Genomic DNA, 14,452 nt, shown 5'->3' with positions numbered 1-14,452 from the left:
ATTTTGTATCCATGAATGTAACTCCAACAAAACCTACATAATTAAGTTTAAATAAAGTGTAGCTGGTTTTTAGCAATTTTTCGATACTTACGGTAAATTCATATTCGAAATAAAAATAAATACATATTAAACAAAAATTAAAAAAACACTATTTTTTTCTTCTTATTTTAATAAATTAATAAACTAATTTAAATCCTAATATAGCAAATAATAACAATAAATCTAATAAGCCGGCAATGGAACATGTGGCAATGGATTACATTGCTGTACAAAACCCTTCACCAAATTACATTCCTTTTCATCTTTCCACATTTTTTCGGGACAGTTAAGAAATGTATCAGTATTAACGCAGCCCCAAATCATGCTCGAATAAGGACTGCAACCATCTGCGAGTTTTGCATACATTTTCACTTTAATTGCATTCATTTGTTCTCGAACTGAAATTATTTAAAAAAAAAACATTAAAGACCCCGTTAAAATTAATGTTTTTTTTAATAAAAATCATACTATTTTTCATGCAACTATCAAAGGAATTCATTATAACTGGAACAAAATCCTGGTCAACATTACGAACACTATTTGCTAGAAATTTTCGAACACTTTCCATTTCAATTTCGCCATTTTCCAAAACTCCAGAATGACGGTAAATACACTCAGGATAGCACTAAAAATGTTTAAATATTTTTCAACGATTAATTATAAAGCAAACACAATTTAACATACGACATGAGCAAATGCTGGTAAATCTGCAACGGTTTTTATAGAATCTATTTCTTTGATACATTTTTGTGGTGCAGATCCTAGATCAATACGTGGAACCCGGCAACATGAACTTATGTCCTTAAAAATAGTTAAAGTATTTATAAAAAACTTATATTTGAAGAAAAGCACAAGATTTCTCACGTATTTTGGCAAAACTGGAGGATCAGAGCAGTTAAACTCGGCTTGGGATACACTCTGTAAAATAAAAGGGATTCACTTTAGAAAATAATCAAATAAAAAAAAATGTATTTAAAAATATATTTAACCACCACTTTATAGGTTGGTCTTAAATTTTTTTTTGTTAAACCGAGGGAAAAACGATGTTTAATTATTTCCGAAATCAGAATAAATCTTTTAAGAACGTTTTAAGGTTGTACTACAAACTTATCCTTATTTAAACCTGCTTTGAAAATAAATAAGATGTCACAACAGCTCGCAAAGAACCAGGGCCTAGTGACTTACAACTCTCAACCATTCCTGATTGCGAATAATGTCAAGAATCTAGGGGACCTACAGTTTTTATAACGAATCAAAACTGCTGATTTGTTGACAAGAATTACTCTTGGAGGATTTGTCAACTCATCGCAAGAGGCAGAAGTTACTCGTGAAAGAAAACTTTATGTGGCACAGGCAGGGATTGAACTCAAGACCTGTGCCATGACAGTCCTACACACTAACCACCAACCGACGGGAAGTACGAAAACTAGTTTAGACCTTTAAAAAAATTTGTAAAATTATCAGGTCCCTTTTAACAGAATAATTTTTGAACGTGTAATATTTATTGTTTTAAATTAAAGGTCGTGCGGATTACAATTTTGTTCAGGTACTCGTTAATATTTTTAAAACTCACAAAACACCAAACGGACAAAATAACAACGAACAAAGTTTGATTCAGCATTTTAAACCGGGCTTCGTATAGAATAACTTCGTATCGAAATGTGAAAGCACTGAATTGAATATAACTTTAGTTTTAAGAATGTTAAGTCTTTTATACTAGAATTAAAATAATTGTTTTTTAACTAAATGTTTATGGTTTTAAAAAAATGAAGGTTATCAAAAAACAACATTTCAAACATTCAAACCTCTATACAGATATACACACAGAAGACTAATTTGGTTTAAATCATTATGACCTACAGTCAACGACATTATAGATAGATGAGACGTATTTTGAAATGGCAGAGGTTTAATTGAGTGTCACTATCAGATAGCCAGTTTTTAAAAGTTCAAAACAAACGCATGGATAGACAAAGGTTACTTTTCGGCTTTCCAACGTGTGTCGGTTTTTACAGATCGAGATTAGGATAATTATATTGTTCTATTTACGCACTCGAGTTACGCTAAAAAATAGTTCAAAACACAAGGTCAATTCTGATGCTATTTATAATATAAGCTAAGATAAACTTAAATAGATCTTGGAACAATATGAAAGTCCATCACAGACATTGGTGTATTAATAAATTTATATACATTTTATGAAAGAACATTTCAAAACCTTACACATTATTTTCATAAAACATTAAGATCTTAACTTCAAAATTATTCAACCGTTCGTGACCTCTTGATAAATATCAGCCTCATAAACCATATAAAATGTAGTCTTCTCAAAAATCGCTCTAAATTTTAGACTTTGTGGTTCGCGAAAATTAAATGGAAAAATGGTCTTACTTTGAAAAAAAAGTCCCTAAAGCATAATTTTTGTATAAGTCCTTAAAATGCTCCCTCATTTTGTATCGAAGAAAACAAATTAAGGCGTTGAAGGGAATCAAGGATACTTTTTTGCAAATTTATCAGACTTTTTAGGGAGTGTTTTTTTTTTAATTTTTTTGAACACTGAAAACAACAGTAGTCCCCATACACCTTTTTTAGTCAAAATATCAAAATACGAATTTTCTCCAAAAAGAACCGATAGATTTTTTTAATTCGATATCTTGAAAATGGGTAATCATTTTCCTAACGAAATTGAAACGTAAACAATATAATAATAAGCTCCAAATAACTACATACCAAACATATTTTTAAACTAAAATTGGAATTTTTTATCAGGGTACGGCAGAGCCGACCGACGAGCTTTATGAGGTCATTAGCCTGTGATGTAATAAGACTAGGCTGTAATAAGTGGTATATTTGGAATTGTACGGTAATGCCGTTTTTATTCGTAATAATGCCCTGGACAGGTGTACATCATGGTTTCGTCGTCCGTTCATATTACGAAAATAATCATTCTGTGATCGCTACACAAAGGGCTTTTCGTTTACACTTCGGCATTCCACTGCTTAATCTTTTCCTTCTGCAAACACTGTCAAATTGTGGATACAGAATCTGGAAGAAACTGGAAATACCCTAAGTTGACTTGTACACGGAGCTCGCAGAACGGTAAGAACCCCCGAAAATGTTCAGTTGGTTAGAGAGTCAATTGAGCAGTCACCAAGACGCTCAGCCCGTAAACACGCCGGCCGTAGTTTTGGGAATTTCAGACTGTTTTTTGAGGAGAATTCTTCACGAAGATTTATCATTCCATCCCTATAAATTAATGCTTGTCCAAAAGTTAAATGCTACTGACTACAACAAAAAAATGAATATTAAAAGAAACAATGAAGAATAACTCTTCTGAAAAATCTAGACTTGCAGACTTGATCTTAAATCAAAATAAAAAATCTATTTGAAATACAAAAACAAACAAATGTTGAGTTTTGAAGGATTTAGAATAAAAATAAATTGATTTATTTTACTCATGGAAAATCCCATATAAGTTATCTAACTAGTGCTTACGAGGTACAATGTACATGTCATATTTTTAAATTTTAAACCCCTACTGCATTTGTGAGTTCATGGTATTTATATTTATTTTCGTACAGATGGCGTGGCGCAAGCATAGATATTCTTGCCAGATGCTATTTCTGAGACAAGTGGCGTGGCGTGTGCCAAAGCCATAACCATAAGTATACTATTTTTGCTGAAATAACTTTTTAATAGAAACAAAATGCGAGAGGAAATACAATTTAACATTAAGTTTTGCCAAGAAGTCCAAAAACATGCAAATTTATACGATTATTTTCGATCTGATTATTGTTTATTAAATAAAACCCTATCAGATCAGACATGGAAGAAAATTTCTAAAAAATTTTCAGCAAGTAGTAAGTTTAAGATTATTTTCTATGAATGCGCAATTTGAAGATAGACTAAAAAAATAGGTAGGCAAGTTAAGAACCTTTATAAAGATCTGCATAGATTCAAATTTGTCAAGTGGATAAATCGAGAATCACATTCCTTAGTGTTTGTTTGACACATCGGTGTTCTTACTTTTTGGTTCAGGCACACAAAACCATCTGGTTACAACCTAATGTTAAGGCTTAAACTTAAGAGTGCAGTTTATATTAGCAAATATTTAAATAAATTATTATTTCAGCCAGCGATTGCAAGGAACGTTGGAAAAACATACGAGGAAGCTACTCCAAATATACTTTAAAGGTAAAAAAATGTGCCGAGGGATCCAAGAAAGTCAAGGAGTATTATCTTGCGCCATACCTCTCCTTCTTGGATCCGTTCTTAAAGTCCCGTGACACAACGGGCTATGCAGTTATTGAAAAGTCCAGCGAAACCGACGAATCATTGTTTAAAAGCGAAGCAGAAATAAGTGAGTGCGAGGATAATTACGATAATTGTGAAGTAGTGATGCCTGATGAATGTCTATCTGTTCACTCATCTCAATCGTCTACTTCGCCAAACAGTAATTCCCTAAATGATGAGTCCACATTTGAAATTAAACCACCTGAATCGAAATATCACAGAAAGAGAAAGATCTCAGCAATAACTCAGGACTATGATTTCAACGGACGACGTATGAAATCATATAAGTCGTCAAAAGAACCCGATCTACCTGACTCTGATTTGGCTTTTCTCCATAGTATTCTGCCCGACTTGAAGTCCATGAATAGCAGCCAAAAACGACACTTTAAAATAGGGATTTTAGATTTGGCTGAGAAAATTCTAACACCCACCTCCACCAGCCAACAAGTTCCTGCCTCTTCTTCTACGACGTTAAAATTTGAGAGCCCGTAATGGTTTTCTTTTTTCTGAAGCTGATAAATACTCACTTCATTTAAATTAATAAATAATTTAATTTCAAAATTACACATATTTTGGTTTTTTTATTCTCTACTTATTTTTTTTGGAATATAAGTTGTTTTTGTTTGATTTTTCTTTTTTCCTTTTTGTAAATACGATTGTACAAAACACAAAAGAGAATTTGAAATTATAAGATTTATATAAAAAAAAAACACAAAAATTGGTCTCCTCTTTCAATGCAACATTGTAGACGAATGATTCCGATTATGCTACCGATGTTGGCGCATCTTCCTCTCTTGAAATGTGGCGAACTTTGCTGCAGCCGATTGTAATAATTGATTCAAATGCAACGTCAGTGATGCTCCCAATGGGGAAAGTTCACGCATTGCACGATTCTAGATTTAAAATTTAAAAAAAAATGATTAAAAAAGCACAAAACAAAAATAACAGAGTTCCAAACTAACTTCAAACGGAGATAGCTTAGCCATTTTGAAACGTTGCAATGCTTCGTGCATTCTGACGGCTTTAGTCTCCAGTTCTGGTGTCGTGGTTGGAAAAGAACTCCAGAAGTGTTTCAGCAATTCACTGAGTGAAAGATATAAATGCCGAAGATCCTTTTCCACATCGGGTGGGACAAGTTCTGTAACAAATAAAATCAACAAAAATTCACAAAACAATTAAATCAATTTGAAACTCACGTGCTAACGACTGCTCTTGAAAACCTCGCATTAAGGCTCCTCCAGGACTAAGTTCACCCAAAGCATTGACAGCCGCTGTAGCGCTCACAGGACATCGCTGTTGGCTTCTGTGGTTCCAGCTATCAGCGACACGTATTAATTGATATTGTGTTTCGTCGAGCTCTCTCGGATCGTCGTGGGTATCTTGGTGTGACATAGGAACGGGTCCGTGCATATAACGCTCGCCTTTGGCTAGATTTAATTGTTGGGACTTTTTACTCGCACTCTGCACTACACAGTCGACTTCATCGACCACAGGATCACCGAGATCTTCGTAGCTTATTTTCTCCATGATTCGCATTCTTTTTGGTTGTTTCTCGGGACTACATACGGCAGGTATGCTACTGACAGAATCTCCATTTGCTTGGGCTCTCTTGTGTTTTTTCTCGCTCAAACCGTTCAGACCCAAATCGTTTTTTCCGGTGTCTCCTTTGGCAGACGACGGGGTTTGATTGGGTGTTGTTGTTGTGCTATTTGGATTTGTAACATCGGTACAAGTTTTGAGAACCTAAAATTGATCAATAATTAGTACGCCATAATAAAGACTTAGGAAGTTTTCTTATTTTTTACCATAATTGAGTGCTGATTAAATCGTTTAATCATATTTTGATGGACAATGTTTCCACTATTTACAAGATGTTTGTCACCACTGACACTACCGAAGCCTTCCTCCAAAGGCACATCCTCGAACTGTCGCAAATCTAGTAATGGATCACCGGATCCTTGTTGCACAGCAACTTTCAAAGCCTGATCATCGATTTTACCACATTCGCTAAAAATATCTTTGGTCCCTGCCGTGATGCGATCACGATGGAAATAATGTGACTGAAAGAATTTTGTCCAAAACTCCGATTCGGACAGTTTGCCTGGAACATTCTCTTGGTGCTTGCGTTTGACTGCTGGATATGTTTTGAATATACAATGAATTATATCGGCTGTGAGATTATATTTCAGGCCATTGCAGCCATCTGTTTGTGGTTTAATATCGGCTAAAAATGCTCCCGAAACACCTAACAAAAAATAAAAAACAATGAAACTCGAATACATTTTACAACAACAAAAAAACCGACTGCTCAAAACTCACCAATTTCCTGTTTTTTAGCATTTTTCTTTGCCGTATACTCTTTAGCGTGTGTGGCCCAAAACTCCTCACTCGTCAGCACCTGTGTTATGACCAAATCTTTGTAGAGTTGCAGCAAATTTGGATTCTCCGATAGAATTTTATTTTTTTCCTCGAGTTCTTTGTCGACTTTTCGTTTGAAATTTGGCAAGAGCTGTTGCAACAATTCCTTAACTTTATCACGGTCGGCAAGCTGAGCTTGCAGTCCATTGCGATTGACAAAGTGAAACGTAGAACTGTTCCCATCGTGGAGCACAACTTGAAGTTGTACCTTTGGCTTTCCTTCGGGTGATATTTTTTGCACTAAAGTAAAAAAGAAAGAAAGAAAGATAAGGTACATATTTCTACTTGAGACCTTTTCCTCAAAAACATAAAAAAATAACAAATCTGATTCATTCCTGGAATTTTTTGAAGGTCGAGATGTGGGTACGGTACCTGTAATGAATGTTACTCTAGATACACACAAATTCGTTTTCTGTTTTCTTCTAGACCGAATTTTGACAATGGAATTTTTTTCAGAATTTGCTTAACCCACATTCAAAAATGAAAGATTAATGCGCTCCACATGGAACGAGCAACGAGGTAACTTACTTTTTATATCGGCAAATCGATGTGACACAGCCACTGTATCGCGATGTTCAGCCATCCAGGCGAGGCGTTCGTTCATTACGTAAAGCGTGCCATCGCCCTTTTTGAAGCGCACTTCGCCCATTTGAAGCAACACATCCTCACTGCTAGTGGTCATGATTCTTTATTCTTTTGCTTAAACTCTTGGTCAAGAATCACTGGAGCAATTAGGAGTAGCAAATCAATTGCAGTAGCTCCAAGGAAAGGGTTTTTTAAGTTCTCACAGATCAATGAATTCCCTAAATAAACCAGAAACAATTATTAAACTAAATTTAAATTTTATTTCAAGAACTTTTTCTTTCTATAGGTAGGTAGGTAGTCCGAGGTATAGGGTAACCCAGTACCAAGAATACCCAGAACTTTTGTACATCTTTTAATATCACATTTAATTGAAATATTTTTATTAAATTTTCTATTTCCACTAAACCACACATGTGTGAATTTAATTTTAAACATAAATTCATAATAAAATATTAAAAATAAAATAGAAAATTTAATAAAAATCCATAGAGCACTTTAAGAACGAACCTCTGTTCGGAGGGCAGCCATTTGCAAATTGCATATTTTTTGATAGAAATGTCAGACGTACTGTCAAACGGTAGTGGAGCAACGTTTCCATAGCGTCTCTTCTCAAGTAACTGAAATTGAAAAAGAAGAAGAGGCGAAATTGGAAATTTTTGCTACGAGAAATGCATAAACAAATGGGTTTTTAGGAAAAGCGAGTGAGGGAAGGGCAAATGAAAACCGTTTGTTTGGAAGAGAAGAGAAAAAATGCGCCAGCGCGCTCTCTTTTGTTTGAAAAGCTACAGAAAATCAGCTGTTTAGAAATGTCAAGGGAATCAATGGAATTGAAAAAATGGAGCCTAAGCGACAAAGATACATGATGTCAAAAGGGATATGTTCTGAGAGTAGACAGTTTTACATGTTAAGGGTACGTTTATAATATAAGAAAACTGAAGAATAGTAGAGCAGGATTATGAACGAATGTAGGAAAGAATGATCCTAGAAAATGAACATGTCCGATTTAATATCCGCATTGTGAAACGTTCTTTAACTTTGGAAATGAACGCTTGTGGGTTTTATCCAACTAATATGATCTTTCAGTATCTATATTTGGTAATTTTAAAATTTTGACCACTATCATCTCAAAATGGGATTACCAATTTAAATTAACATGATCTAATCTAATTTAAATCGGTTGACTCAAAGCTTTGATAAGGACAAGTCTTGTAAGGCCTTATTGACATAATGATCGTAAAAGTAGATTTGCATGTATCTGCATCTGCATAATGCAGAAAAGAAGAGGGAAACAGATGTATGTCGAAACTAGAAAGTTCTTCCACTGCAATGCTAACTCTTTCTTAATTTCTATAAGACATCAAAACTTTTTGATAGCATAGTGTTGCCGAATGCCTTTACGAAAGTATTGTAAAAATACCTAACAGAAGAAAAAATCAGTAATAAAATCGAAAAATTTGTCTGCCAAACCAAAAAATACTGCTTTAAAGAAAAAAAAGTTACTATAAATAGGAACAAGGTGTTTTCCATGGTCGTTCAACTATAGTTAAAAAGTAATTTCAATATTATATACAGTTAAATGCATTAAAATCGTTAAAGTTAAACATTTATGCAAGAACCTCCCAATAAAAAATAAATTTAAATGAAATTCTTAAAAAAAAAAGTCTAAATAAACGTTAACTAATTTACATAGTAGGGTTAGGTTAGCTCATAGTGGCTCTCCAAGATGGAAACCGACACACTTAGGCCAGAGAAGGTAAAGAACTGTTTAATAACTTCTTCGTCCTTACAGCTTCTGCATTTGAGAATACGACTAGCCGTGTGGCGGGCTTCCCTATTAGACAGGGCCCAGTTATGAAACCGATTATCAATCTTATGTGCGATCTGGCTTAGAGATAGCAAGCACCATGATCGCTTTAAATCTAGTGTTGGCCAGATGTTTTTGTGACCTGACACGTGGTGATGTTGTTCCACCTGGTGTTGCCTTCTTCATAGCGTCTTGCATTAGCAACAGTTTACAAGTAGCGGTTGGTATGCCAACATCTGCCAAACGTGGTAGGATGGGCTGCACTGTACCGTTCCTGGCGATCTGCCTTACAGTTACCTGGAATGTCTCTATGGCCCGGCACCCAGCAAAGGTGAATATTAAACTGTTGTGCCATCGCCAGTTAGGGATTGGGATTGTTGTTGGATCATCATAGAATCGTCCTCTTCCTGATACTGCTGCTCCTGTTGGTGCTTTTCCGTTTCAGTGTTGTTTATGTTACTCTTTATTGCATAAATTTCAATTTGCAGTCTGGTTGATAGCATTCGACGGCGACAGCGTTGTTTTACTCTTGACATTCCCATTTGTGAGAGGCAAAACATCATTTGAAATAATTGTGCTTTATTCCATTTTTTAAACGATGTCGCACTTCGATACGATTGAAGTACATAATGATCTGAAAATAAAAAAAAATAAAAAATATGTTTTGTTTTGAGTTACAAATAATAATTACCACCGCCTTTCAGTGCAAAAATACATTTGACGTTTAAAAAGTAGCAAATTGAATTATGAAAACAAACTTACAAGAAGGATATATTATTCAACTGAAATGCACTAATACATGCATACCAAAGAAACTTTTAGTTATGTGTATCATAGTAGGATACAGACATTTTTTATGGGTTTAAGCAACTAATACATTTTCGCAATCAATGAATGAAAGAGAAAACTAGTGAAATTGAGATTTAAGGTGGTACTCTTCACTCAGAAGAGTCAAAACACAAACTAAAAAGTTGCTCGAATGGGCGACCGAATGGTTTCTGCATGTGCGCGGACTCTCGTATATGTCTATAGTGCTCAGATTAGAAACCAAACAGTTTCGAAACTAAAAGTTGCATGTGCGCGCCTAGCCTTAGAGTTTGTAGAGACAGTGTCCAAAGATTTGATAGCGGCCTGGCTATCTGAGAAAATATGGATATTAGAAGTTAATATCACGTTTTCTTTAAACCAGGACAAGACTTCCATTATCGCCAAAAGTTCCACCTGGAACTCGCTACAATGATTGAGAAGGCGGAATGAGAGACTTAATTTCAGTCGTTCAGAGTACACACCTCCACCAACCTCTTCTTTTGTTTTTGACCCATCTGTGTAAAAATGGATTAACGCATCTTCCAAGAATGTCCTATCGTCCCAAAAAGGTCTGGGAGGCATAGAAATCTGGAAATTTCAGTAGAATTGCTTTGCAGCGTCCTTTGAAATTGATTATATATACCTAAGAATTACGGAGTGGCCAATTTTATTGTAAGTCCACTGCGACGAAGCTTTGAGGCGAATAGCAGAGCTTGCAGCTATTTGTTTGCTAAATATGTCAATAGGTGTTAGGTAGAGTAAGGTGTCCAGTGCCGCACCACCTTGCAGCGTCCCTCTACTTACGAATCGTCTACCAGAAGAGTTGCCCAATTTTGAGTTAATTATTCTGCTAGTAAGCATTAAATGAATTAGCTACCGAAGCGAACTCTCTACATTTAGAGATGTTAGTGCAGATGTGATTGCAGATGTGTCCACGTTGTTAAAGGCACCTTCGATGTCAAGGAAAGCAACCATAGTGAACTCTTTATGATTGAGGGATTATTCTACGGTGTGTACTAAGGTGTGTAACGCTGTTTCTACCGATCTACCTTTACAAATTTACATAGTAACTAAATTCAAAAATTAAGAAGAAATGTCAAGCTTTTGTTACAATATCTTTAGGATATTAGTTTTTTCTCTTTTAAACATTTATTTTATATTTAACAAATTTCCTTTGCAGAAATCTTATGTAGATAAATGTGAATCAACCATAAATGACATTTTCATTATATATAACTAGTTTTAACCACCATAGTTAAAAAACTCACGAAAACAACTGTTTTGTCAGCATTTCAAGCACTGAAATATTTGAAAATAGATCAGGAGATACACAGTCAACTGCATTTTTCGAATACAAATTTAGTAAAATGACGTTTTGGTACATTCTCTAGTGTACTGTTGGCGATGATCATTTTAACCAATTCTCAATATTTGTATGGCTGAAAAATGTTTTTTATAGACTATAAAAAATCAATTTAGGCAAGACAAAAATGTATGTAGTTCTTCCGATGTCATATATTTCAAATTAATGAATAATGCTATTAAAGAAATGAAAAGCAATTTCAGTCAGCAAAGTTTAGAGTTATGATTGCACTTTAACAATTTCAATGCTCTGTTGAAGCGTGTAACTTTTAATTTTCGAGTAATGGCGTAGTTATAAATTGTCAAATTTCAAAAGATGTGAGCTTTAGTAACGGTTACCCAAATAGCAAGGTGTTCAAAGTAAAAGCTCTTATTAGTAAACTCTACACTTGAAACCATTGTTGTCTGCAAATGAAAATTCCTCACACAATCAACAACAAATACATTTTGAGTTGTACCCTATTCCTCTTTCCATTATAAAAGAAAGAAATTAATTGTAATTTTATTGAAATTGACCTTTCAGTTGCTATTTTGTGGCCTATTATAATTATGCCAAATTAATCAATTGAGTCCACATTTTTGAAGACATGATTTCACATGAGGAAATTCAATTTGTTTTACAATGGGCAGGTTCAGACGACATAAGAGACTTGAAAGTAAGGCAAGTTTCCAGCAGTTAGGCAGATTGGCCAGCTGCCAAAAAATTACATTCCAAAGGCAATTTAAATGGAAAGTTGACTGGAAAGTTAGTCAAGAAAAATCTCCCTAACTTTTAAGTCAAGTCTACTTCTTTCAAAACGACAGGTAATTATGTTTTTCATTCAAGTGAAAGCTGAACTTTATTACTCTATGATTCATTTATTTTTTGTAAAAGGTTCCTCGTCAATTTGGAAAAGAAATACCTAACTAATTTTACTTTATAATACAATCGTGATGGACTTGTAGCATGCCTGAGGAGTGTTTTGTAGACAATAATTTGGTTGGTACTTTTTGTACTTTGAACTTTAACTAGAGGTTTGCGAAGTAAAGTTCTGAAGTTGAAATGCATGACACTTGAAAAACTTACTTGTTGCCTTTGTCAAAATTTACGTTCAAAGAATGAAGTTGACTGCAAACATTGTATATATATTTTTAAGAAATATATATACAATGCTGCAAATGAAGTCCCTTAGTTGCTTGAACGTGCCCAATATTTCGTGAAGAAATGAGCTTGCTTGAATTAAATTGAGCAAAAATAAAAAAAATATTCGACATTCGTAAATACTGTGATAGTGGTTACGTTTTTTTTATTCACGTAGGTAAGTCGATAATATTGTCAAACCATATTGTTTTGCTATAATTTCGAAGATTTTGGTTGAGTTTAGTTGAATGAATGAGTTTTCACTGTAATCAGCTCAATCGGGATTTTCATCCATTAAGACATTTAAAGTTCCAATTTGATACTGCTTGAACTGTCCTAGTAAGAACTTGTAAAAGTATTACAAAAAATACAACTTGGTATTTAAAATATTCTCCTTTAATTCAAATATGCATCTAACACCAAACAAAATCTTTAAATATGCATTTTATTGACATCTACAGTTGAGAGCTTCAGAAATTAAACGATATTTTTAAAACTACGATCTATTAACGAGAAGATAGTGGTCAAGTTACGTAAAACAAATCTTGGACGATCTTGTCGAATATCGTTTATAAAATGTCCCCAAATCATCCAAAAATCTTTCATATTCTGACTCTTTGTCTATTTTCAAACGATTCATTTTTTAACCACCTATGTAAAATGTTCAATAAGATTTAATAAAAAAAAACTAACTATAAATATAAATGCCATCATCAAAAATTATGCATACCTACAATACATGCCGAATTTCTGTAGTTATTTTCTTTGGTAATTACTCATAGTTGCGAAATTTCTCAGGACAGTTATTTAAGGTAGAACTCTAATTTTCCACCTGTGATTTCTAAAAATGTCTTTTAGCTAACCTCAAGTAATAGCTCATATGCTGCTTCCGCTGCGTCTTTTGAACACAAGCTAAAGTAATTTTAAGCACAATACTGTTAAGTTAGTCATGTAAAACTTCTTATCATTATCTCTCGAAGTCTGAAAGTGCTTGCTATCTTATAACCGGGCTCTATATAGGTAGGTAGAAATGGCGATATCAAGGCAACCTAGCCTGAGATCCAATTAGCGCTGTAGTGCGCCGTTTTGAAACCATTAGGTCTCTAATCATTGTCTCAGATAGCTCATCAAGTTCGTGAAAGAATGCTTTACCAAAGTATTTCATTCGAGTGTTTGCCAACGCAGGACATTGATTGAGAGGAAATGGATTATCGTTTCACTTTCACTTTGGTCATTCCAACTACGTCAAAAGGTGTTGTAACATATACCAAACTTCTCTGCATGAACTCCTATAGACCAATGTCCGGTACAAACCGCAACAATCCTGGTTATGTCTTGCCTTGGCCTGCACAGAAGATCGTTTGTACGGGTTATATTATAGGTGGGCCATATTTGCCTAGATATAATGCAGTTGGGTAAATTGCTCCACCTTTGGTTTGATTCAGTTTGGTAGATAGAAAAGATTTTACCCTTCATAGCACCAAGAGGAATGTTAACCATTTCCCCAAGTGAGGTATGAAGGGCCGATCCTTGCCTGGCTAGCTCGTCAGCCCGTTCATTTCCCACGATACCACTATGGCCCGGAACCCAGATCAGGGTGACACCGAGGTTAATATTCAGGCTCGCAAACTCATCGCGACATTGCTGGACCAATTTAGATGAGGATGTGGCTGAGTTAACGGCTTTGACAGCTGCCTGACTGTAAAGATAGCCGCATTTCGGTTTTGGTTTGGACTTTGTTTAAGTATCTTACATGCTTCCCTTATTCGGGGCTCTGTATAGTAGGAAAGCATGAAACGTGGCTAGGCATATTTCTCAAATGGCGTGAAGAAGAAGATGTATGGATAAAGAAGAAAAGGAAACAATTCTTCACCTCCTCTGTACATGCCTTGCTCTAGCTCAAAGATGCAAGAATTACCTAGGAGGATATTAACATTTTCTAAGAACGTCTATTCACAGTTAGCTATTGCTTGACGTGCCTATTTTACTGATTCTAAAAATATAAATTAGTCTGTCTATTTGAT

General features: G+C 34.7%; 3 protein-coding genes across 3 annotated transcripts; 1 reads left to right on the top strand and 2 right to left on the bottom strand.

Annotated features, from left to right (window-relative positions):
• Window positions 1-189: 189 nt before the first annotated feature.
• LOC129952678 (uncharacterized) lies at window positions 190-1,725 on the bottom strand. The gene is made up of 5 exons (XM_056065433.1): window positions 1,613-1,725; window positions 904-957; window positions 724-840; window positions 508-664; window positions 190-437 (listed from the first exon to the last, which is right to left on the bottom strand). The coding sequence occupies exons 1-5, from the start codon at window positions 1,658-1,660 to the stop codon at window positions 223-225; spliced, it is 591 nt and encodes a 196-aa protein (XP_055921408.1). The 5' UTR covers window positions 1,661-1,725; the 3' UTR covers window positions 190-222.
• A 1,918-nt stretch (window positions 1,726-3,643) lies between these two features.
• Window positions 3,644-4,898, top strand: LOC129952673 (uncharacterized). Its single transcript, XM_056065427.1, has 2 exons — window positions 3,644-3,899; window positions 4,172-4,898. Exons 1-2 carry the CDS (start codon window positions 3,746-3,748, stop codon window positions 4,822-4,824), a joined length of 807 nt encoding a protein of 268 aa, XP_055921402.1. The 5' UTR covers window positions 3,644-3,745; the 3' UTR covers window positions 4,825-4,898.
• A 26-nt stretch (window positions 4,899-4,924) lies between these two features.
• Window positions 4,925-7,971, bottom strand: LOC129952668 (general transcription factor IIH subunit 1). The gene is made up of 7 exons (XM_056065422.1): window positions 7,843-7,971; window positions 7,279-7,553; window positions 6,652-6,990; window positions 6,138-6,577; window positions 5,529-6,075; window positions 5,295-5,470; window positions 4,925-5,225 (listed from the first exon to the last, which is right to left on the bottom strand). Exons 2-7 carry the CDS (start codon window positions 7,430-7,432, stop codon window positions 5,100-5,102), a joined length of 1,782 nt encoding a protein of 593 aa, XP_055921397.1. The 5' UTR covers window positions 7,433-7,553; window positions 7,843-7,971; the 3' UTR covers window positions 4,925-5,099.
• Between the last annotated feature and the right edge of the window lie 6,481 nt (window positions 7,972-14,452).

Source organism: Eupeodes corollae, chromosome 3, assembly GCF_945859685.1.
Source record: "Eupeodes corollae chromosome 3, idEupCoro1.1, whole genome shotgun sequence".
Taxonomy (NCBI): Eukaryota; Metazoa; Arthropoda; class Insecta; order Diptera; family Syrphidae; genus Eupeodes; species Eupeodes corollae.
This window is presented reverse-complemented; position numbering and strand designations above follow the sequence as displayed.